General features: G+C 41.3%; 1 protein-coding gene across 2 annotated transcripts; it reads right to left on the minus strand.

The window, feature by feature from the left end:
* Positions 1 to 1,870: 1,870 nt before the first annotated feature.
* b4galt6 (UDP-Gal:betaGlcNAc beta 1,4- galactosyltransferase, polypeptide 6) lies at positions 1,871 to 23,398 on the minus strand. Of its 2 annotated transcripts, XM_042416661.1 has the most exons (10): positions 22,610 to 22,687; positions 13,169 to 13,245; positions 12,916 to 13,032; positions 12,260 to 12,373; positions 9,638 to 9,762; positions 9,426 to 9,542; positions 9,077 to 9,264; positions 8,837 to 8,959; positions 4,173 to 4,274; positions 1,871 to 2,281 (listed from the first exon to the last, which is right to left on the minus strand). In XM_042416661.1, exons 3-10 carry the CDS (start codon positions 13,013 to 13,015, stop codon positions 2,134 to 2,136), a joined length of 1,017 nt encoding a protein of 338 aa, XP_042272595.1. In that variant the 5' UTR covers positions 13,016 to 13,032; positions 13,169 to 13,245; positions 22,610 to 22,687; the 3' UTR covers positions 1,871 to 2,133. The 2 variants fall into 2 exon arrangements, with proteins under 2 accessions (XP_042272595.1, XP_042272594.1); XM_042416660.1 differs by lacking the exon at positions 13,169 to 13,245 and having other exon boundaries at positions 22,610 to 23,398.
* Positions 23,399 to 23,673: the final 275 nt, after the last annotated feature.

Consider the following 23,673-nt stretch of genomic DNA (forward strand, 5'->3'; position numbering starts at 1 on the left):
ATATGTCTATACATCTTACTATGTATTCTGATTGGTTGGTCTGTAGATGCGTCACAGCAGCGGTCTCACTGTGGGAATATGTGAAGCAGCCTTTCTTTGGTCTGAACTGGCCATCAGTGGATGTTTCTAGTACAGCCCAGGTTTGCACAGCATGTAGGAGCCTTTCAGATATTCTGTGGTGCAGCAGTTCACAAGATATGAATTCATCTCCAGGACAGGGAATGTCAGAAATAAGCTCCAGGTTTTGGAATAGCCAGAGTTCTGATTTAACATCTTTGGACATACAATCAGAGAAAATGTCCAAACATACAATTCTTGGTCAAATTCAAAACCTATATAGAGGAGAATCTTAACAGTGAACATCTGGTCAAAAATAATCTGCCTACACGCAATCTTTATAGTGCTCAAAGCTTTAAGAAATGAAACTTTTCACAGCCTAACATTCAGACCGTGCCATTCAAGAACAGCAGTAGCTTCAGCTATAAGCGGCTGACGCTAAAGTTCTCTCATTCTGGCCCCTCTGACTGCCTCACAAGCTTAGGAAAAATAATAACACCACAGTCCAGACACACACAGCATCCAGCCCAAATCCCCATGCTTCAGCGCATGGTACAGTACAATGAAGAGCTTTATCACATGGCCAGCACTAAAATCAACAAAGAACTAAAAAAAAAAAAAAAAAAAATTAAAAACACATCTGAGACAAAACAAAACATACACTCACAAGACCATTAACCTGCACTAAAGCATGTTGTGTGGACACACTCCTGCTATAATGGCCGACCCTGCTCCCTGTACAGAGACATCACCGAGCAGCTCAGTAATGCCTCCCTCCCACTGAGGAGCAGCTTAACTCTTTTCACACAGTGCACCTCAAAGAAAAAAAAAAAAAAAAAAAAAGGCAGAAAATGCACAACAAAAGGCAAAATTAAAAATATACACATCTCGAACTAATGAAATAATTTATGCTTGAAAAGAAAAGAATATCTGGTAAACAAAATAAATTAAGGCATGCAAAAGATAATGTCAAATCTTGAGATTTGGATACTTCTGTTTTTCTTTTTTTTTTTAAGCCAAACATCCTATATTGTTAGAACATCTTCCTGTTAGGAAGAAACCACTCACTCTTATTAAATCCTCAGAAAGAAGGTAGCTGCCAAAATAAAATTCAAACCCACTGGAATATCACTGTAATATGCCCGAGCGTTTAAAGGCCGATATTTACATATTTGTGTTCTGTGTTCGAGCTTTAAGAGGCCGATATTTACATACATGTTCATGCGGATTCAGCAGCAGTGCAGCAAAAAACAAACAGCAAAACACTTGAGTGACACAGACAGGAGTGCTTCTTAAAACATCCTGAATCAGAAAATAAATACCATGTATCAAAAATTTAAAAAAATGTACATCACAAACGTTTATGTCGACCTCGCTCAGATCCCTCCTTTTTAAGGAATACTGTCGCCTAACAAAATGATATGTATAAAAAAAAAAAAAAAAAAAAAAAAAAAAATTATAATAGAAAGTGAGACAAAAACTTGTCTGTTGGCTTCTAAGGTGACGGTGATACATCAGAAGTGAAGCAGTGCGGAGCCGAGCCGAGGGAGCTGTGGTTCTGCCACATTAAGGCTTTGCAGTAAACATCAGAGCTCAGATGCTGCTGCTCCCTCGAACCTAAACCAAGACTGATGTGAAGTTTTAGTAGTTAAGCCGGCACGGACAAAAAGACATGCAGCAACTCACCCATCACACACACACACACACACACACACACACACACACACATATCCACTGACACCTGCGCGCGCACACACACACACACACACACACATTCACATTCACAATCAACAGTTCACTTTAAGAGACTTGCCATTGCCTCTTCATTTTTTCCTCATTTTTTTCGGTTTGGGTTTTCTTTTTTTTTTTCCCCCAGTAAGATTTCTTGGCAGCATTACATGGTGCGCCTCTCCTCCCCACCCCACTGGCCTACACCCCCCCCCCTCCTCTCTTCTGCTGCGTAACCGCTCTGCGTCTGGATGGCTGGAGAGGGGGGCACTAGGAGGCCAGGCCGGAGAGGAGCTGGGGGTGTCGAGGAGGGGTGGGGTGGTGGGGTTTCGTGGGGGGGGGGGCAGTTCAGTAGTCTGCGATAGGTGCGAGCTCGGGGTACAGGTCCACCGTGATGTTCTTGTAGAGTTTGCTGAGGGACGTGTGGGGGATGTAATGGAGGTTGTTGAGGCCGTCCAAGTGTTGCCGCTCTTTGGAATACCTCAGCAGTTTGTACCTGCAAAAACACAGTCGTGTTTATCCACTTCATCCTCCCTGTTCCTACTCAGAAAACTATGAGCTGTGTGACATGGATCTGTCTCCCTGAGTGACATCTGAGTGAGCGTGGACATACAATCCAACAGGAATCACGAGCTCTGTCCATACTACTGCAGCTGCTCATACAGCTACTGTCACAGCACCTGCTGTTACAATAACACAACTAAATAAAGATATCCTGTTAATTGTAACTATGATTTTTCCAAACTTTCCTTTTTTCATTTTAATATCATTTCTATTTATTATAGAAATCATTACTATTATTCATCAAGCTGTTAAGAGTGATTTTTGTCATTCTGACAGAGGTGACTTTTATGTTAAAGGACGGTTCATAATTTTTCTTGTCTGTCCTAAAACAACAGGTGCCCAATCATTCCTCCTGTTCATACTGGATATTAAAAGATCTCCTTCAAATGTGCTTTCAGTGCAAGTGATGGGAGCCAAAATCCACAGTGTGTCTAACAAAGTCATTTAAAAGTTGATGTGAAGGTTATATGAGGCTTCAGCAGTCTGAGTTAGTCATATCAAGAGGATGTCTGACACATTTACAGTTTTTTTCAACATCTCTTTGTGTTTCCTCGGACAGTGTTTCTCTGTTGAGCTGCGGTGGAAGTATAGCAGTGTTTCCCCTAGTTTGAGTGGTTTGGCCTGGTGGGAAGGAGGCAGCTACACATTTCTCCGTTTTCTATTTCTCTGTTTAGCGTCTTCAAGTTAGGCTAACACATTGTTGCTAACTTTGGAGCTAACTCCTTCACTTTTCCAGCAGATGGGGAAACAACAGACGTGACTCTTTTTGGTCTTGACAAGCTGCAGCATTTATTAACTGACACACTGTAGTCTGTACTGTACATTTACTGCCAGACTGACAACTTACTGTTAACCTCTTCCTCTGCTCCGCTCACAGTCACCGTTATTTTTCTGCTTCTCGCTCTCTCACTTAACCACTCACTCGCTTACGCTCTGCCCTATGCCTTAAAAGGAGCTACGCTACCTGCAGTTTCCCAGGCAACGACAAAGACGTTAACTCACGTTTCGAGACAGCACTGCTCAGCGGCTTCGAAACGCTATTGATTTGCAAATGAATGAATGGATATTTGGCGTTATTTCTGACATTTAGAAAATTAGTTTTTGGCCTGGCGGGGGTTCTCGTTGGCCTGGCAGCCCGCCACGCCTGTATTATTGAAGGGGAAACACTGTATAGTAACAAAAAGAGGGACTTTGACACTAAAAAAGACTGTAACGTTGAAAGATATCTACTTGATTTGACTCATTTGAAGCTTCATATTAGCTTCAGATTTAATTTTTTAAAAACATTTTTGCACAGAAGGAGGACTGTGGATTTTGTCCTCCATCACTTCCATTGTAAGTCCATTATGAAGGGATCTTCTAATGGTCAGTATGAACAGGAGGAATGATTATAGCAAGAAAAACATGTTTCAATGTTCATTTAGACACCTGACACTCATGATACAAACCAAAACAGGAGCCACTCTCAAAATAACTGCTCCATAGTGTTACTAGTGGTCATAAACTCTACTCTCCATCTACGTATGGTTGAACACTTTCTACAGGAAAGACTGAAGAAGCTGAAAACACAGTACAGTTTGTAGGAAATACAACTCTGAACTCTAATCCTCGCACTAGACAGCTCAGATGAACATTATGGGAAAATGAGAATCTTAAAAAAATACACACAAGATTCTCAATCCTCACAGTGGACCACTTACTAGTTCTTTCTACTTAACAATAAAAATAAAATCACAGATTATGACCAAGTAATATTAAACATATTCCGCAGTTGAGACCAGAGAGAAAGGTTATGGTAGGCGTGAGACAAAAAGCTGTCTTACCTCCCGAGGAACTGCACCTCTCCTCTGTGGTGGTGAGGAATTGACTTGTACTTCCCGATCTCTCCCTCTGGCCGCGTGACATTCAGACCAGCATAGTGAACCCTGTGGAGCAACCGGGATGTGTTACCGTCAACATTTTATCATTCAAATTTGATGCAATGCTATCAAACCCCATCCACAAATCCAAACTAAACCACTAAACTGATATTAAATGTGTGGAGAGCATGAAACTAATGAAATATTTTGTAACTTTGTTATTTCCCCACAATGTCCAGTAGAGGGTGTCCACCACCCACTTCTTTTCCACTGCTGCAAGAAAAGAGATGATTGTGATGCCTTGATTGGTGATATTACAATAACATACTTTTATCTTTTTCCTCTGACAGTATCATAGCAGACTAGAAATACCTACAATGACTGCAGTCTTGGATACACTCAAGCTCATCCTCCTGGTCACCATAGTCATTTGTTTTTCTGTTAGTTAGAGCCCATTTTCTGTCATTTGTTTACCATGGAGTATGGACATGTGCGGTGAAAATACAGTAGGTTACAAAAGTCTGAGACCACTAGTCAAGATACTTGCATCAAATGCAATACTATTTTTTTCATTACAAATGATAATATCAGCTCAACAATTTGAGTGAAAAGTTGAATCTTTGAAAAATGTACATGAATTTAAGAATATCTTAGTATCTGGTATGTCCCCCTTTTGCTTCAATGACCACATGCACTTGAGCTGGCATGGACTCCACAAGTTTGTGCAATACCTGATGACCCATGTTATCCCAGCGTGATTTGACAATGTTCCAAAGAGCTTATTGTGATGTCACAGAATGCTCGGCTTTCTCAAGTCTTCATGTGCCCCCTTAAATGTTCAATGGGGTTGAGGTCAGGTGACTGTGGAGGAAAGTCCATGACAGTTAGGACTCCTTAGTCTGCTTTGGTCTTCAAGTAGTTCTTGTAAAGTTTTGAGGTGTGTTTGGGGTCATTATCCTGCTGCAGTATGAATCCTTCTCCACGAAGATGAAAAAACCAGAGGGTACAGCATGTCACTGAAGAACGGAGCGTCTTCTCCTTGGTCAGGGTCTAGTCAATTTGGTGTAGGTGTCCAACTCAAGAGTACGCGAAACACCCCCAGACTTGAACATTCCCACCACCATGTTTCACTGTCAGTTTGATACACTGAAGTTTTTTTCTGATCATGACATGCTGCAGTAAGCATATTGTCTCATTTCCAGTTGCCAGTTTTTCTGTGTTACAGGTAGCGTTTTTGCATGTCAGCCTAATTAATTTAGCTATATTCTTCATTACTGCTGCTGTACATTTAAACATACACTAGTTCTGCTCAAGCACTCCTAGCTCTTTCCTTCTTTTAGTGACTTTCTCGCTAATCCCACAGTCATACACACTATTCAACTTTAGCTTAGCAATTAGCGATGGCTCCCTCTCACTCTCCTGCTCTCTCTTGCTCAGCGTGTCATATGTGTAGCTATTCCTCTGCCTCCTTTAGCGATAATGGTACATGCAATAAATGTAGTTTACTTGCCATGTTGGAGGCGAGACTCAGTGAATTAGAAGTGTGGCTCCGCACCATAGAAACCCAATCATTAGCTACTGTAGTTAGCCAGCCCCCAGTAGCTGGTGTGAGCCGACCCAGCGTAGCTCCTACTCCCCCCCGGCAGCCACCCTGGGAAGCCAGGGTGGCTTTGTGACTGTCTGAAGGAAGCATAGCCCTAAGCAGAAGCCCACGGTTCACCACCAACCAGTTCATGTTTCGAACAGGTTCTACCCACTCAGCAGCACACCCACTGAGAAACCAACACTGATTACTGGCAGCTCCATAGTGAGAAACGTGAAGTTAGCAACACTAGCAGCCATAGTCAGATGGCACTTTTAAAAAATAGCATAAGCATAAAAATACTGCTTTTAATGTAGAATGAGCCCAGACTAAAATGCATAAGTACTCATCACCTTGTGTAACCACAACTACCTCAGTAAACACCATCTCATTTGTGATACATTTTCTAACTACAGTAATAAGCACATGAAAAGCAAAACAATGCAGGCCGATTCCCTTTGAACAACTTCAGTATGAACCACTAGATGGCAGTATAAAATAATGATCATGAGATGGGCTTAATCTAATTAGATTTAGCGAAAGTTCTGGTTGTGGGGATAACGGTATATTCAGATCTCCTACATGTCAAAACCAGTCTACCTTTGATGATTTCATCATCGTGGGTCTGATGCACTGCATGTACTGTCTGTACCTGTCTTGCTAAATCTTAGTGCTGCATTTGACACCATTGACCATCACATCCTATTACAGAGACTGGAACATTTAATTGGCATTAAAGGAACTGCATAACGTTGATTTAAATCCTATTTATCAGATCGATTTCAGTTTGTACATGTTAATGATGAATCTTCCATGCACACAAAAGTTAGACACGGAGTTCCACAAGGCTCTGTGCTTGGACCTATATTATTCACCTTATATATGCTTTCTTCAGTTAATATTATTAGGAAATACTCCATAAACTTTCATTGTGATGCAGATTATACCTAATTATATTTATCAATGAAGCCAGATGAAACCAATCAGTTAACTAAACTCCAAGCATGTCTTAAGGACATAAAGACCTGGATGACCTGCAATTTTCTGCTACTAAACTCAGACAAACTGAAGTTATTGTGCTTGACCCTAAACACCTTAGAAACACATTATCTAATGATATAACTACTCTGGATGGCATTACCCTGGCCTCCAGCACCACCGTAAGGAGTTATCTTTGATCAGGATATGTCCTTCAACTCCCACATAAAACAAATTTCAAGTGCTGCCTTTTTTCACTTATGTAATATTGCAAAAATCAGGCACATCCTGTCTCAAAAAGATGCAGGAAAACTAGTCCATGCATTTGTTACTTCTAGGCTGGATTATTGCAATTCATTATTATCAGGCTGCCCTAACAAGTCTCTGAAGACTCTCCAGCTGGTCCAGAATGCAGCTGCACGTGTACTGACAAAAACTAGAAAAAGAGATCACATTTCTCCCATTTTAGCTTTGCTGCACTGGCTTCCAGTAAAATCCAGAATAGAATTTAAAATCCTTCTCCTCACCTACAAAGCTCTTAATAGTCAGGCACCATCATATCTTAAAGAGCTCATAGTACCCTATTACCCCAATAGAACACTGCGCTCCCAGAATGTAGGCTTACTAGTGGTTCCTAGAGTCTCCAAAAGTAGGATGGGAGGCAGAGCCTTCAGCTATCAGGTTCCTCTTCTGTGGAACCATCTTCCAGATTCGGTCCGGGGTGCAGACACCCTCTCTATGTTTAAGAGTAGGCTTAAAACTTTCCTCTTTGATAAAGCTTATAGTTAGGGCCGACCAGGCTCGCCTTGGACCAGCCCTTAGTTATGCTGCTATAGGCCTAGACTGCCAGGGGACTTCCCATGATGTACTGAGCACTGAGCTCCTCTCTCCATCTGTATGCATTCATGTCCCATTGATGCATGTTACTAACTTGGCATCTTCTCTCTCGTGTAATTTTGTGCTTTCTCATCTCGCAGGTATTTCTGCCACCGGAGTTGTGGAATCTGGATCTGTGGTTGCAGGCTGCCTGCTGCCCCCCGTGGTCCAGCTCGACACCCACTCTTACTATTATTAGTCATATATTCTCCCTCTCTCTCTCTCTCCCCAGCCAACCCCCCTCCCTCCCTCTCACCCCAACCAGTCGAGGCAGATGGCCGCCCACGCAGATCCTGGTTCTGCTCGAGATTTCTTCCCATTAAAAGGTGAGTTTTTCCCTGCCTCTGTTGCCAAGTGCTTGCTCATGGGGGACTGTGAGGTCTCTGTAAATTAAAAAGTACAGTCTAGACATGCTCTATATAAAAAGTGCCCTGAGATAACTTCTGTTGTGATTTGGCACTATATAAATAAAGTTGACTTGCAGTATCATTCTCTCTCCTGTTTGTCTCTTTACATACACCCTTCTGTTACTGCAACACATCTCAAACTTGGATTCATCTAGGGCTGAGCGACAAAACGATCTCGATACAGGATAAATAAAGATGTAGCATAATGGCTGTTTACAATTTTGCACTTTTTACTCAAATAACTATCTCTAAAACTGAGAGATGGTCAAAGAAATTTGATATGATGGTAGTCACAGCTTTTAGTTTTATTTACATTATTTTAATTAGGGCTGGGCGATAAAACAATCTCAAGATAAACCCAGAACATTTTTTACTCGATATGGATAGATCTAATAACCTATAACACAGCAGAAACAAACACAACAGCAAGTCAGTCTGCAGTTTTTGGCTTGCAAGTCAAAGTACAAGGAAATCTGACCTTTTGTACAAAGGAGTTGCTTCAATTTGATTGCTGACCTAGAAATAGTGCAGAATCTTAAATATTTCTTCTTCGTTTTACATGTCATAACTTCTTGTGTTTTTAAATGTTTCTTAATCCTCAAAATTTCTGATTATTTCCAGGTTTATGTGAAGATATTAGAGATTTTGAATGTGGTCTCAGACTTTTGGACCTCACTGTATATAGAAACTCCTTCTCCATCCTGCTCTTTCTCAGAGGTTGAGTAACTAAACAAAAGGAGCCAGGATACTTTCTAAAGTCACTGTACATTCACTGGTAGACTAACCTGTTCCACAAGTCATCATCCTCTCCTCCCCAACCCCAGAATGCATTGGGAAAGCCATTAATCTTACGGAACTGCTCCACAGTGAGTCCACTGACACCGCCAAAGAACTCACTGTATGGAAGACTGGAAACAACAACAACAACACATATGTTAAACATGGATGTAGATGCTCTTGATTGTTCACTGCATGTTGAAATGTCAACAGTATCTACTGCCAAGACTTGAGCCTGTTCTACTCACATGTACATGTATTTATCCAGCTTGGCAGCGAAGTGGCGTGGCATCTGACCACAGCCGTAGTAGTTGCGGTCGTTCTCGGGGATGTGGTCAACATCATGAAAGATCAAGCAGTCCCAGTCTAAGTCCTTCATGGCCTCCAGGAATCCCACATTAAACAGCATGGCTCTGTTGAAGGGCTGGCTCCCACTCTAAACACACACGCAACATAAATATAAAAATACAATGCTGACAAAAACTCATCGATGCTGCAAGGCCTCAACACTCTCACAATCTATCTAAGGACTCACACATCACAATTTTATTTGGGTTGTGCCAATCCAATAGCATTGACATCCAACCAAGACTGTACCTGTTCAATGACGTAGAAGGCAAACTGCAGCCGCTGTCTCTGCAGCATGGGGATGAGGTGTTGGAAGAGGATGGGTAGATGTTCATGGCGGTTTCTAAACGGAATCAGGATGGCCACCTACACCGACAGCACAAACACGAGAGTGAGAATGTACTCATCCCTTCAAGTCATCTGCTGCCGCTACAGTTATTAAAATATGAAAATACACAAACCTTCCAGCGAGGCCTACAGTCCTTTGGTTTCCAATGGCCCCCAAACTCAATGTCAAAAAACTTAGAGAACTGCAGTTCTATCTCCTCCATGGGGATCTCTGTCATGTTCACTTCCATAAGGCCCTCTGTGGACAAAGAGGTGTTTTAAAGGGGGGGGGGGGTTATTCCATTGAAAAATCAGCATCACTTCACAGTTACATAATAATATTCCTTAATGTAATACTAAATACAACACCTTGGTTTATTCTACAGTATACTTTTAGACATATCACAGTGCAACAAAGATCCCCTACAGACATGTTTTAACACATATATAAAAAAAAAACACTCTGCTCATTTGTGTCTGATGTCGGGCTGGACAATAAAATGATCTCGATAGGGGATCGCCATTAAACCAAACACCAGCGTCACATGGCTCAGGACGTGGGGGAGGATGAGTGATAAAGCCGGGCCAACAAGCCTGCCTGGCAGATGCTAATCTGCCAGTCAAGTGGCAGTTTACATCCATGTCTGTCCAGACTAATATAATATTTGTAGTAAAGACTTTGAAGGAATTTTATAAAAAGGTATTAAGTGTTCTCCTTGTATGTGTTCACATGCTTGGCCAGTAAAGCTGATTCTGATAGAATACAAAGTTGTATCCATGACAGTAGACAATGATTCAGATATGGATGTTGCTGCAAAGAAGCTACAAATTCTAAAACGTGGATGCTTCACACACACACACATCTTCAACCTGGCAGCACAGAAGATCTATACCTGCCATACTCAACCAAAATGTCGCAATCGAAATAGATTGAGTCTGTGGCACACATCAGAGGCCCTGCGGATTTGCTGTTTCCAACACAGACCACGACTACAAATCCCTTGTGCGGCAGAAGGAGTGTCAGAAATTGCACTGAGTGAAGTAAGTTCAATGTTGCTCTTCTGACAACCCCTTCTAGTCTGAAATACTAATGTAGGCTACAGTAGAACTGAAAGTCTGGTACTTTTTTCCCCTTCAGGGGGGAGAGAGGAGAGAGAAAGGGCAACATCACAGAGAAAAGAGGCAGACTACCTGCTGTCATGGACTATGATTATCAGCAAAATGCTGTGTGTTATGCTGTTATGGACTTTTACTATCATATATTATTATATGCTGTGTATTATCTGCTGTTATGACTTTGTGATCAGGAAATTATTTATTACTGATTGTTTACTGATACTGTTGAAACACTGCCAGTAATGACATTTGTGGTTGTAATGATGATAATAATAAATAACAGTTATTGCACTATACATCATGCTTTTCATTCCTTAATAACTTCTTATTATTATCCTTATTGTCAAATGCATAATAGTTTCAGGGAGGAAAGGGATGTTTTTGGATTGTGGCTCCTGAGTAGGGCAAGGTTGAGTACCACTGATCAATACAATCACCACAGTTACAAGATGGGCACCCAAGATTAGAGTCACCAATTCAGTATCCAGCCAAGTGTGAAATATGGTCACAATCCCCCCTTTCTGTTCCTGAGTTATGGCATTGAATAACGGCTGGACATTATGATGTCACAGTGAAGTTGACCTTTGACCTTTTAGATATAAAATGTCATTACTTCATTTTATCCAATTAGACATTTGTGTGAAACTTTATAATTAGGAGATGAATTCTTGAGTTATGGCCATAAATGTTTTTTTCTGAGGTCACAGTGACCTTGACCTTTGACCACCAAAATCTAATCAGTTCATGCTTAAGTGAAAGTGGACATTAGTGCCAAATTTGAAGAAATTCCCATAAAGCTTTCCTGAGATATTGCATTCATGAGAACGGGACGGACAACCCCAACATAACGCCTCCGGCCACAGCTGTAGCCAGCACGGAGGCATAAAAACATAGAATCTATGAATATGCAAATATTGTTCTAGAGCTGCAACAAACAATTAGTTTAATTATCCTTTAATCTACCAATTATTTTTCTAATTAATTGATTATGCGTTTAGTCAATGAAATATTAAAAAAAATAATATTCACAGTTTCTCAGAGGCTATGGTGATGTTTTCAATTTGTCTAAGAGTCCAAAAGCTTAAGATATTCAATTCACAGCACATCTTCACATTCGAGAAGCTAGAACTGTAAAAAGAATTTTGCTTGAAAAATGACTTGGAATGATTATCAAAATAAAAATAGCTGCAAATTCATTTTCTGTTGATAAAGTTTTCCTGCTGGACACCAGATGTCTACTTCACTGAGAAGTCTATTCTCCGTATATGTGCACTGGAGGTTTCACACAGCCTGTCAAAGCCCATCATTTTTGACCCTGCATGGGGTCACTTCAACCCTTGGTAACATTCCGTGTGAGCTTCAGTTAACATATCATGACAAAAGCATCACCTGACCTAGACTTCTGTAAATGTCCCTTTGCCATCTGTCCAGCAGAAATATCACCTCATTGACATGCAGCGGGTCAGAAACACTACGACTAGTAAGTATGACTATATCTGCTCTAAATGACCTGGAGTGTGACTTTGTCTTTTCATACCATACATAATGCATCTGAATGTTACCTTTTACTTGCCTCTACTGACTTATCAGATAGGAAAGTGCCTTTAAAGGCTGGAGCCATTAAGTAACAGTCCACTCACTCATAGAAGGTAATCTCTCTGGGCAGGGGAGGTTCTGGGCGTAGGTGAAGTTCTCAGGGAGGTACGTGGTTGGCTGGACCAGGTATTCACTGGAGTTGCTGCCATCAGGATAGTCTGCAGCACAGCACGACCAACATTAGACCCAACAGCACAATACTCATAACACATCACAGATAGACTACATGGGAGTCCCAAAGCTAAAAACAGTAAGATGGATAACTATCAGCTCATTGCACCATTTCTACTTACAAACATCTTTGATTTTGAATGGATTGACCACAGCGGTCAAATGAAACCAACAGCTACTGTAAAGGTTTACAATCTACACACAAGGCGGCCGTTGTGGTTGCACATTAGAAAGGGGGATGTAATAGGGAGCTTAAAGCCTGGTACACTTGCTCACAACAACAAAACATTAGCAACTGCCTCATGTGCAATGTATCCTGGTACATGTAGGCCCCTCTTAGCCGTTTTTCTTAGCTCATGAAAAAAGGACAAGATCTGGGTGTTGCACCATCTTTGAATAACAAGATGTTTCATTGTAAGCAAGTATGACGACAATACAGTTGAACTGAAGTGCAGTAAGGCCAGAATGTATGTAACTAACCCAAAGTGAAGCTTAAGAGTAAACCCACATAGTAAAAACTGTCACTCACCCGTCCCGTTGAGCGTACTGTTTTTGTTGGTGTACAATCGGATCATCTGGCCGATGGTCCTTACGTTGTCCCTCAACATGATGCCCTGAGCCTGCACCATGAAGAAGTATGTGTTCGCTGAGATGCAGAACGGGAAAAAGGAAAGGAGAAAAAAAAAAAAGTGTTTTTAACGTGGCTGACTCATTGAATTACACATGATTACATTTGCTTTCATGTTGCACTATAGCAACAGCAATTACGTGTTCTCACTCACTGTAAAAACAGAGCGAAGACGCAGAGCAGATGTCACCGTTTCAGTAACTACAGCACATTTCGCTGCTCACACTGCAGCTGGAAACACATAAACCTTTAAATCATTTACCACAACTACAGCGGTAACAACATAAAAGCAGATGCAAGCAGCTTGAATGAAATGAATGCACAGTTAACAACAATAGAGCAGTGAATTGTCCAAAGGGGACAGTTGCACCGACTGTATGTAAGTTGAGTTCGAAATATTGGCAGGACAGCGAAGCCGCAGCTTCTCAGTTCTCTAGAAAATATCTCCTGAGGCGATTAATGACTCAATGAACACACATGACTCGCAGGAGGGATCCAGTCTTGTGAGAAAAAACGACTTTGGTCATTCATTTTGCAATAAGCCTACTTATTTCCTGAAATTAAACGAGTACTCTGCTGATTTAGCATTGCATTCACACAACAGACTCAAAATCTGATCGAAAATTGATGCAGCAGAACCACATATATCATCTTTTTTTTTTTTTAATTCCACACTTTCTCCTTTCTGGTCACAACCTGGCGCGCCTACAGTACCCACAATGCAACTCGAGTGGGGTCTGATAACATCATCTCTAACTCAACACCCCTTGATTTTTTTTTTTCCCCATTTTCAAACCTGTAGTCTTGTAGACCAAACCAACACGGACTCAAGTGACATCACTTCAATTTATCAGATTTCACACATCTCCCTCTGGAGACACAAAGCTCTAAACGACTGTTTTCACATATGTAGTAGTTCCCTCCAACACCTGGAGACACACACTGATGTGTAAAATTGGTTGAATTAACCTTTAACCTTTCAACCATACAACCATTCACAGTTCAAATGCTGCCTTCTGTAATAAGTCTGTTAAGTTTGCATTGAATAATCAGTCGATAGCAGTCAGACTCCTTTTTACAAGATCTTTTCTGATATTTATTTTCCATTCTTTCAGAACCCATTAGATAGGCTGAATCACACACACTTTCAACTTAACAAATGGCTAAAACGTGTGCAACTACACAAGCCAAGAACAAAAATGCAGCAAAAATCAACTTATTAATGATGACGCAGACCGACAGCTGAGAGTTCTCCTGCTGTTACTCCTCTGAGTCTAGCATGTGACTGCTGCGGCGCTGCACATCTGGCTGCTGTCAGCGCCGTCGCTGCTGTCTCGATGAGAGGGACAACGCTACAGAGGAAGGTGGCAGATGGATCCTTGAAAGCAGCTGACACACTTCTAGGGATCGCAAGTTGTTTCATTTTACATTTAAAAAGCAGTTATGTAACAAACATAAAGTTAACTAAGTCTAAAGTGAACCTTGTATTCAGTTGGTATTTCATTGTAAATTTGTCCCTGAGCTTTGGCAACAGGGCTTAGAAAAATCAGGGATATGTGCCAAAATAATAAATTGCCTTTTTGTGTCATATAAACATTTGTTTCAGTACATTTCATTAAGATATTAAGGTATTACGTTGAATAAAAACTTAAAGAAAAGGCCAGAGCAAAAACTGAGGCAACGTTAGTTTCATATACTGATCAACAGTTAATCAAATCAAGTTTATTTGTAGAGCACATTTGATCAAAGTGCTGTAGAGAGTTTTACACGCGTAACTACAGTCATTGTGACTTGGCTCTGAGCACTTCCAAAAAAACACGGGTAACCTGTGCTCAACACTGTAACTGAAGGCCTCCGGTGTAGACACACAGACGGAGCTCTCGTTGCTGCTGCTGCTGCTCTGCTAACCGCGCTGCTCACACTATGCTTTCAGTGTAGATACAGTGTCACACCGTCTCCAGCACCCCTACAGTTTCACAGCACTGTACAGACGTGTGTGAAAAAAAAAAACACACATATGGCGTGCAAGTTTGCACTGTATAGGGACAAGCGTGAGTAATTTCTTCCGAACCATCATGCCAGATATTTCATTACATGACTATTTTGGTACAAACATTTACCTGCCCCTGTGGTGGAAAGACTTCCTTTGGCACTTGCAGGGTGTTAATTTCAGACTCTATAGTCAAAGGACACTTGCATCCTTCACGCTTCACAGCTCTTCAGTGGCTTCACATTACAAAGACATCGATAACCCTGATGACATTATTTTCTCAGACTTTAGAAATCTCCTCCAGAAAAACAACTGTTATGACAACTAGAAATTGTATTTATTTTATTATGAATCGAGAAGTTTCTTTTAAAAATAATGGTCGCCCAGTGGAAATTTATAGCTATAAAACAGACTTGGATACTGTTTTGTGACTGCACCTACACTGACATACTGTGGACTGACGCGATGAACTTTTGCACAGATAACATTAATAAATGACTCTAATTGGCTTTTTACTCGCAAAGCTTTTATTGTACCCAGCGACCATACACACACACACACACACACACACTAAGAGTCCACACCAGAGAGCAGTGGAGTGGAGAGGATACAGCAGTGACCATAAATGACAGCAAAACACAGGAGAGACTGTTTATTTTTCTTACTTAGCTCATTTATGTGCGTTCCTTTCATCTCAGCTCAGTGTGAGAGTATGGCCGCGCTACTTTGTCTCCTCTGTTCTGTTCTGAGGAGCAGTGAGTGGTGGAGCTCAGCCCTGTGTGTGTGTGTGTGTGTGTGTGTGTGCTGCACACACACTGCAGCACAGGAGATAGGTACTGTACCTGCAATAAAAGCTTTGTGAAAAGCCAATAAGAGTACGTTTTTAAAAAAATAAGTCCCTTCACACACACACACACACACACACACACACACAAGTAAATGAAGAGTGAATGCCGCTGATTTGAATGCATGGCGGGAAAGACACAGCCGACATCAAACGAGGGATGGGCGTTGTCTGCAGAAATGGCATATGAGGATGTCGACAGTGAAACACGGCGATGGACTAGGGCTGTAGTCTGCTGGTCGACTGGTCAATTAGTTGGTCAATATTCTCTTGTTCCGACTAAATTCTCATTGGTCGAATACTGTATTCACTGTATTCAAAACACCCCCCGTTGTTTTCACAACTTTGAACTCGCCCAACCTAATGGAGACTGCTGGGTCTAACTGTTCTCAACGTTTACTGAACGTTTACTGAATCTGTGTTTCTCCATAATGACACAATGAGAACCCCCGCCAGGCCAAAAAAAATATTTTTTAATATTTGATATCCGAATGAATATCCATTCATTCGGAAATCAACAGCGTTTGGGAGTCTCTGTGCAGCGCTGTTCCGGTATGTGAGTCAACCTCTGTCGTTGCCTGGGAAACCACTGGTCGCATGGCTCCATTAAGGAGTATGTTTGCGTAGCGAGCGGGAAAGAGCGAGGGGCAGAGAGGTGACGGTGGATGCCAGCGGGGAAGAGGAAAAGGTTAGTAGTAAGTTGTCAGTCTGGCAGTAGATGTACAGTACAGACTACAGTGTGTCAGTTAATAAATGCTAAAAAGTCTGTTGTTTCCCCAAATGCTGGAAAAGTAAAGGGAGCTAGCTCCAAAGTTAGCAACGATGGGTTAGCCTAACCTGAAGACACAAAACAGAATAGAAATAGAGAACAGAGAAATGTGTGGCTGCCGAGTTTACTGTGCACTCTGTCCCGTTACAACACCATTGTGTTACCTTATTCGGCGATAGATAGTGACTTAGCATATTTAAATGAAAATCTTCAAGATTGCCACTTTAAAAGAAACACTTGTGCTGTTTGGAAATGGAAATGAATATCTCATACACTGTAGACTTGCTCTTGATTTTGAGAAATATCATATTCAAAATCATAAACCAAACTTGAGTCTATTCAAAGCCACTTTTAGATTATATCTCGACACACCCTGAACTGAGAACTGCAGGTCCATAAATACTGTATCTGTATGTGAAAAGCTGTCTCTCATCTGAGATAAACCCTCCAGCACCACACTCTTTAAGTTTGACTTTTTGTGATGCCTGCTTTAATAGCTTTTATCCTGTTTTTCTCTGTATCTTTATTATAAATTCAGTTTTGTCAACACCAAAAAAAGAAAGAAAAAAGAAAGCACGTCAAGATATGTTGTGACAGTACAGTCAATTTTCTAGACGATCAACTGAGATGTTTATGAATAAAATAAAAAAAGGGATTGGCTAATACAGCAAAATAAATACCTGACAAATCACAGGACTTTATCACACTGATGCCAAAATGAGACTGATAAAGAATATTTACATATAGAAGCCCTGCTCATTGGTTTGCACACTGCCCACAATGGTTGAAAACACCCAAAGAAATTAAAATCTTAACACACAACCTTCTTAGTCAGTAAGTTACACCAAGTAAAAGGTGTGAGTGTGTGATAAGGACAGTGTGTGGGGACGGTAAGAGCCTTAACACATCGGAACCAGGCAGCCTTGGATGGTGAGCAGGTGACGGGGTTATACAGACAGTTAGGTCAAAGCAGATCTGGACAGCAGGACTGAGTTGCAGCAGCTGATCGTAAAGCCATCAGAGTCTGTGTTTGAAGTCTTTCTTAAGTTCTAAGTAACTGGGTTGCATAACAAAAGTATTGTCATCTGTAACAACGTCCAACAAGTAACCAACTTTTTAAATAACAGCATAACAAGCTGTGACACAACTTCCCCAAGTATCACAGTATCAGGCACCAAAATATACTAGAAGTATGACTTTGTTCAGCTTATTTATGCATACCTGAAGACATATGTGTTTTAGGATTTGTAGTATTCATGCAGTTTACAGTGGGAGGGAAATATCAGATGATGCGCAACTAACTGACATTATCTGGCAATTTAGTCCAACTTTATTGACACGATATTGTATTCTGTAAAACATAAAGTGTCAAGATCAGAAATGTGGAACATATGACCTCTTTTACTAACGGTTATTTTCATTATCGATTCATCTGTTGTTTGATTAGTTGTTTGGTCCATAAAATGTCAAAAAAAAAATGGTGAGAAATGTCAATCACTGGTTCCCAGAGACAGAGATGATGTCTTGTTTTGTTAATTTACTGTCATAGAGGACAAAAAAAAAAAAAACAGAGAATATGCACATGTGAGAAGCTGGAACCAGAGATTTTTGACTTTTTTTTTACCTTAAGTAAAAGTAAATAAATAGTAACAACTAATCACTAATGTAAGATCTAGTTTATGTGCTGCAACCTGTTTTGAATCTTTATTCAGTAAACACTTTTCTTGTAACCAGGCTGTTAAGTTTTCAAACAGCTGGTGCAAGCAGCTGCAGCTGATGCTTTGCTATTCTGCCTGACAAGGACAAACAATTAGCTAAACATTTGCTACAATCCCTGAAACCAAAACAGTGTCATCCGCCGTTCAGGGAAGTACAGGCCAGATTGCTTTTTTAAGGGATATTCTCCATTTTATCTCCTCTCAGGTAAAACACACTTAATATGTACTCTGGTTCCCAATTGCACATGTGCTTGAAGAGCCAAATGTTGACAAAAAGGGAAAGGCATGAAATGACAGCCTTCAAACTGAATCACCAGCTGGATGTTGAATGGAGCGTGGGACTGAGCAATCCCAGATTGGATGGGAATACACACACAGTCCAGCTGGCCTGTATACCAACATACTGTACATAAAAAAAAAAAACTGTGAAAATCCAGCAAATATGTCAGCGGTATGGGTAAAAACAGACATGCTGAGCACTCATCAAGAGGCAGCTAATGGGAAAGATTTTTAACACCTTCCTGCTCTTCATTGTTATAATTTGCACACGTTATCTGCATCGTTATCAGGGCTCTTAACTAGCTTTTTCACCTCTTCACGGAACCATCCCGAAATACAAACTAAGCCGTCCAGAAATGAATGTAGACTGTCCCGAATTTAAAAAGTGACATGACATAAATAACACACAAATGATTAGATGATCAATCATCAACCTTTTGGGTGTTTTCAATAAGTGTTTTTTTTTTTTAACAGAAGAAAAAGACTTAAAGGATGAAGACTAACTGATTAACTTCAGCACAGGCTAATCCGGCTAACAGCCGAGGACTAACAGCTAGCTGTGATGGTGGACGACGGCCTGGCTGATGTGTTGGAGAGGAGCCCAGCAGGTAACACCTACACTGGCGCTCACTCCAAGCCGTTTAAACCAAGCCAAAGCACTTTTAATTGTATTCCCTTCATGTAGAGCCGCCGCTGCTACTAACCTCCATCAACAGACACACCCCCCCCCCACACAGGCTAACATGCTAAACGGGCTCAGAAAGTTGTCTGAGTTGGACTTCTTGTGGCTGGTTTTTGAGCACTTTTTTGTTTGTTTTTCCAACTCTCATCCCAAATTTGTCACAAATTTTATTTACATCCTCCCCGATCCCGTTTTTCCCATCGGCCCTGGGACGACAGGAGGTCCTTAAGCTCGAGCCTTGATTATTATATACATACACTTATACACTGCTTGCAATTTCAAACCAAGAGCAATGCACAGATTGGTGACAAATGGAATAAAAAACAAACATAAATAGTTTTAGTAAGATTTTGGGCCACCAAGAGCCTCCAAAACAGCTTCAGTGCTCTTTATAATAATTCTTGTGGAACTCTTTTTGATAGTACTTGTTTAACACATTGCCTCAAATCATTCTGAGAGCTTGTGTCCTGTGACGAAGCACCTGCTTTCATTACGTCGCTCCTCTTATCTAGTCGGGTTCTTCCTTCAATCTCATCCGTGTCTTTTTATCTCTACATTAAAAAGGACACCATCTGTGTTTTTTCCTGTTCAAATGGAAACATTCACTCAACCGTTAGCAAAAAGCAGTGATGTGAGTTAGAGCGCACACACGCAGTTCACTGACAGTGTCTTCCTAACATAGTCACTGTACATTAAGAGTACGGAAAAATTGTCCAGATATATTACGAGCTATGTCGCAGCGCTGAGTCTGAGTGTGAGATGGATGGGGTGGAGGGACAGACAGCTGCTGGGAGCTCTGGAGAAGAGAGCCGGGAGCAGAGCCGGAGCTCCAGGACGCATAACACCCATGACTCACGACAGATTCTCCTCTAATCTGGAGCCCTTTACTGGCGGGAGGAGAGCTCAGAGTTTATCTTTTAAAAGTTTGAACAGCAGCAACAGTAAGTGCTCCAGTCCATCTCTGTGGCTTCTGGCTAGGTGGACTGGCGGGGGGGGTTTATATCTGTTTATATGTAGCAACATTATCATGCAGAAACCTATGTCAGGTCACGTGGGGAAAAGTTTTTAGAAAAGGCATGGGGAAAATGACATTATGATGCTAAAATATAGACCAAAAATTTGAATTTTCAGGTTTGAACACATATGGAACGATACTGGGAAGCTACAGAAAGATATGAAAACCTCAACCAAAAAAAAAACCCCTCTAAAGTGTGTGGCAGTAAGGCAGCACAGATGCTGTCAATAATTTAGATGTGTGGAGTCATGCATGTGTGTTCATGCCACACCAACTTCAGACTAAGTGACTGGGTGAGAATTGTAATAGAAAAGCATTATTCTTCTAAGCTTTATCAATGGGAAACAGGCTCTGCAATACGCTCACATGAGGTAAAAACCACAGTGGACTACTTTACTTGTCCTTTTTACACTTTGAAAAGTATTTTTGTCATATTGCCATCCTTATAAGGCACCGTACGTGGCACAACAATATACACCGTAATGACACAATAAGGGTAAAACACGTGTCATTGCTTCCACCTATGGCAAAAGCCCATGCCCACACCAACCAACACAATCCACTGACACAAAGAGAACCCATTTTCTATAAAACACATAAACCGTCTTATCTCTTTACATCTACAATCATGTTGTTCAATCTTGGGCTAACAAAGGGTCTTCAGTGAATTTTCCCAGAATTACCTCATCTCTTCCCAAGCATGACTACCACTGATTGCCAGTAAAAGCCTGCAGTAACAGCATATAATTCCTGCACGCACACAGCCGCTTTCCCCAGGGCGTGTGAACAACACAGAAACAGAAATTACACAGTAAAACATTCAATCAAAAATAGCAATACGTAGAACAAACTGACACTCTTCCCTGTCCAGCCCGCCAGGTATCATTCTAGCATCTGCACTTTCTGCAGGCCAAAGAGGATGTAAACATTTACACGCAAACAGTATCTCCCACATTTTTATGTGGCAACTGTGGTTGGGGATAGGCTTGGACCCATATCTGTTTGCTGAACCATCAGGGTTGTAAAGTAGTCTAAATGAACATTAAAGGACGGATTCACAACAGTCAGTAGCCCAAATGGACACTGAAATAGGTTTTTCTTGTCATAATCATACTTCCTGTCATATGCCATACTGACCGTTAGAAGATCCCTTCATAATGCACTTACAATGTAAGTGATGGGGTCTTCCTTCTGTGCAGAAATGTATTTAAAAGTTTTTATCTGAAGCTAATATGAAGCTTCAGCGTCCAAATGAGTCAAATCAAGTAGATATCTTTCAACGTTACAGTCTTTTTAGTGCCAAAGTTCCTCTTTTTGTTACTGTACTTCCACTGCAGCTCAACAGGGAACATTGACGAAACAAAAAGAGGGAATCTGATGCTAAAAAGACTGTAAACGTGGCAGATATCCACTTGATATGACTAACTCAGACTGATGAAACCTCATATAAGCTTCACATCAACTTTTAAATGCATTTTTGCAATAAATGACTGTGTGGACACCACCCATCAATTACATTGAACACACATTTAAGGAGACCTTTTAATAGCCAGTATGAACAGGAGGAATGATTACAGCGAGGAAAACCTCTTTCACTCTTCATATGGACACCTGACTGTTGTTTTAAGAAAGACTTGAAAAACTGTGAACCTGTCCTTTAAGAGTTTACATGCCAGTGTATATTGCAGAAACAACAAAACACACTAAGACAGTCTGACCAGAGTTCAGTGTCCCATGATTGTAAAAATTTGTTACAGTCTTTTTCACCAACAAGAATAAAATTACACACTGATTACTTGGGAGTTTAAATTGGAAGTTCAAAGAAACTGGACGTATTTGGAGATGATGGACACTGTTATAATTTCAATACAAATAGACGTCTAACACAACAACTGCAGGTCATAAATCTAATTCGTGGACTGGCTGAACCTGCCCTCAAATTAACATTAGCAATGATGACTACTGGTCATTCATTAACATATCAGCTGTGCAACGACAGTTTAAGGGCATATCATCCATAAATCCAACACAATGGGACAATATTTGGTTAACTTAACACTTTATGCCATTTGCCTTTGGGAGACGCATTTTGCTTTCTCACATCGCCAAACAGTCACGGCTAGCTGGACATCATGGCCCGGGGAGGACCACTTAGCTGCGGGCTACTTAGCTTGTTAGCTAGCTAACTGGAGCGTCTCGGGCTGCATGGGATAATCCACACATAATCACATTAACTGTTACATTGTAAAGCAGTTAAAGCTAGTGTTAGGTGTTAAGCGTAAACCTCTGTTGACTGACCTATTCCTGGAGCCACATAGATGAAGTAGAGACAAGTGGTGGACATGGAGAAGAAGAATATGAAGGCCAGAAACGATCGGTTGGACATTCGCAGCAGCCGCCTCCAGTTCACCATTTTGGCTTAGGCCCGCTTCTCTTTCGCCGATATGAATCCCATAAAATACTTTTTGGAGTTAAAAAGTCCTCGAATTGATAGACAACAATGTCAATGGTGTGGTCATGGAAAAAACTGAACGCTCAAGCCCAGAGATGTAGCACGAAAAAGGCTAAAGCTAGCGGTGCTAGCTGGCCTGCTTTCCCCTGGCAAGAAATTTCCAGATGGAAACAGCCTGTAACGGTAATATCAGGCGACGGAGAGCCGCATGCAGCACCGCCGGTCGGGCATATTGAAACCGTTACACAACGGGCAATCAGCTTGTCAGTAATACTACTTAAGGATACTTGTGGTAGTTTTCCATGGTTACGGTGTCGCCAGCGATGCTTTTATCGCCAGCATTGAAGGTTGGTCATTGAAGGGGGCAGGACCGCTCTGCCTTCTCCCACACAGTCTACTCTCCGCCGGGGCGATGTTTCCAACACAGTCGGCGCACTACTTCATCAACCCGCGCACACAGTAGTCCAGTCATGCCACCGGGTGTCTGCATACGGATTCCGGCCGATTGTGGCATTCAACAGACATCTGTGCAGGATGATATCTGAGAAACAAACCCAATAAAAAGGATATCAGGTTTGGCTCCTTGTCATTTTCTGCTTGCACTGCAGACACTGTTTCCGGTGGGTGTAACACACACCCCTCCCCCGCGTCGCCATGGAAACCCGTGTGCGCGGTGCAGGGGAGTGTCTTCTTGTAGCGCCCTTTTTTTTCCATTAGCGCCCTTTCTCAACCATGCATGTATTTATCATAAAATGCTCTACTTTGAATAATAATTTGTGTCTGGCAAAGTTTTTCCACCAAAAAAGTTCAATTATCTTGTTAAAATCCTATATAATCAGAGTCAAACATACATCATTCTGCAGAGTGAAGCTCAAACATCCGACTGTAGTAACAAGAAGAAAAACATTTT

This window comes from Thunnus maccoyii, chromosome 7, assembly GCF_910596095.1.
Source record: "Thunnus maccoyii chromosome 7, fThuMac1.1, whole genome shotgun sequence".
NCBI classification, from domain to species: Eukaryota; Metazoa; Chordata; class Actinopteri; order Scombriformes; family Scombridae; genus Thunnus; species Thunnus maccoyii.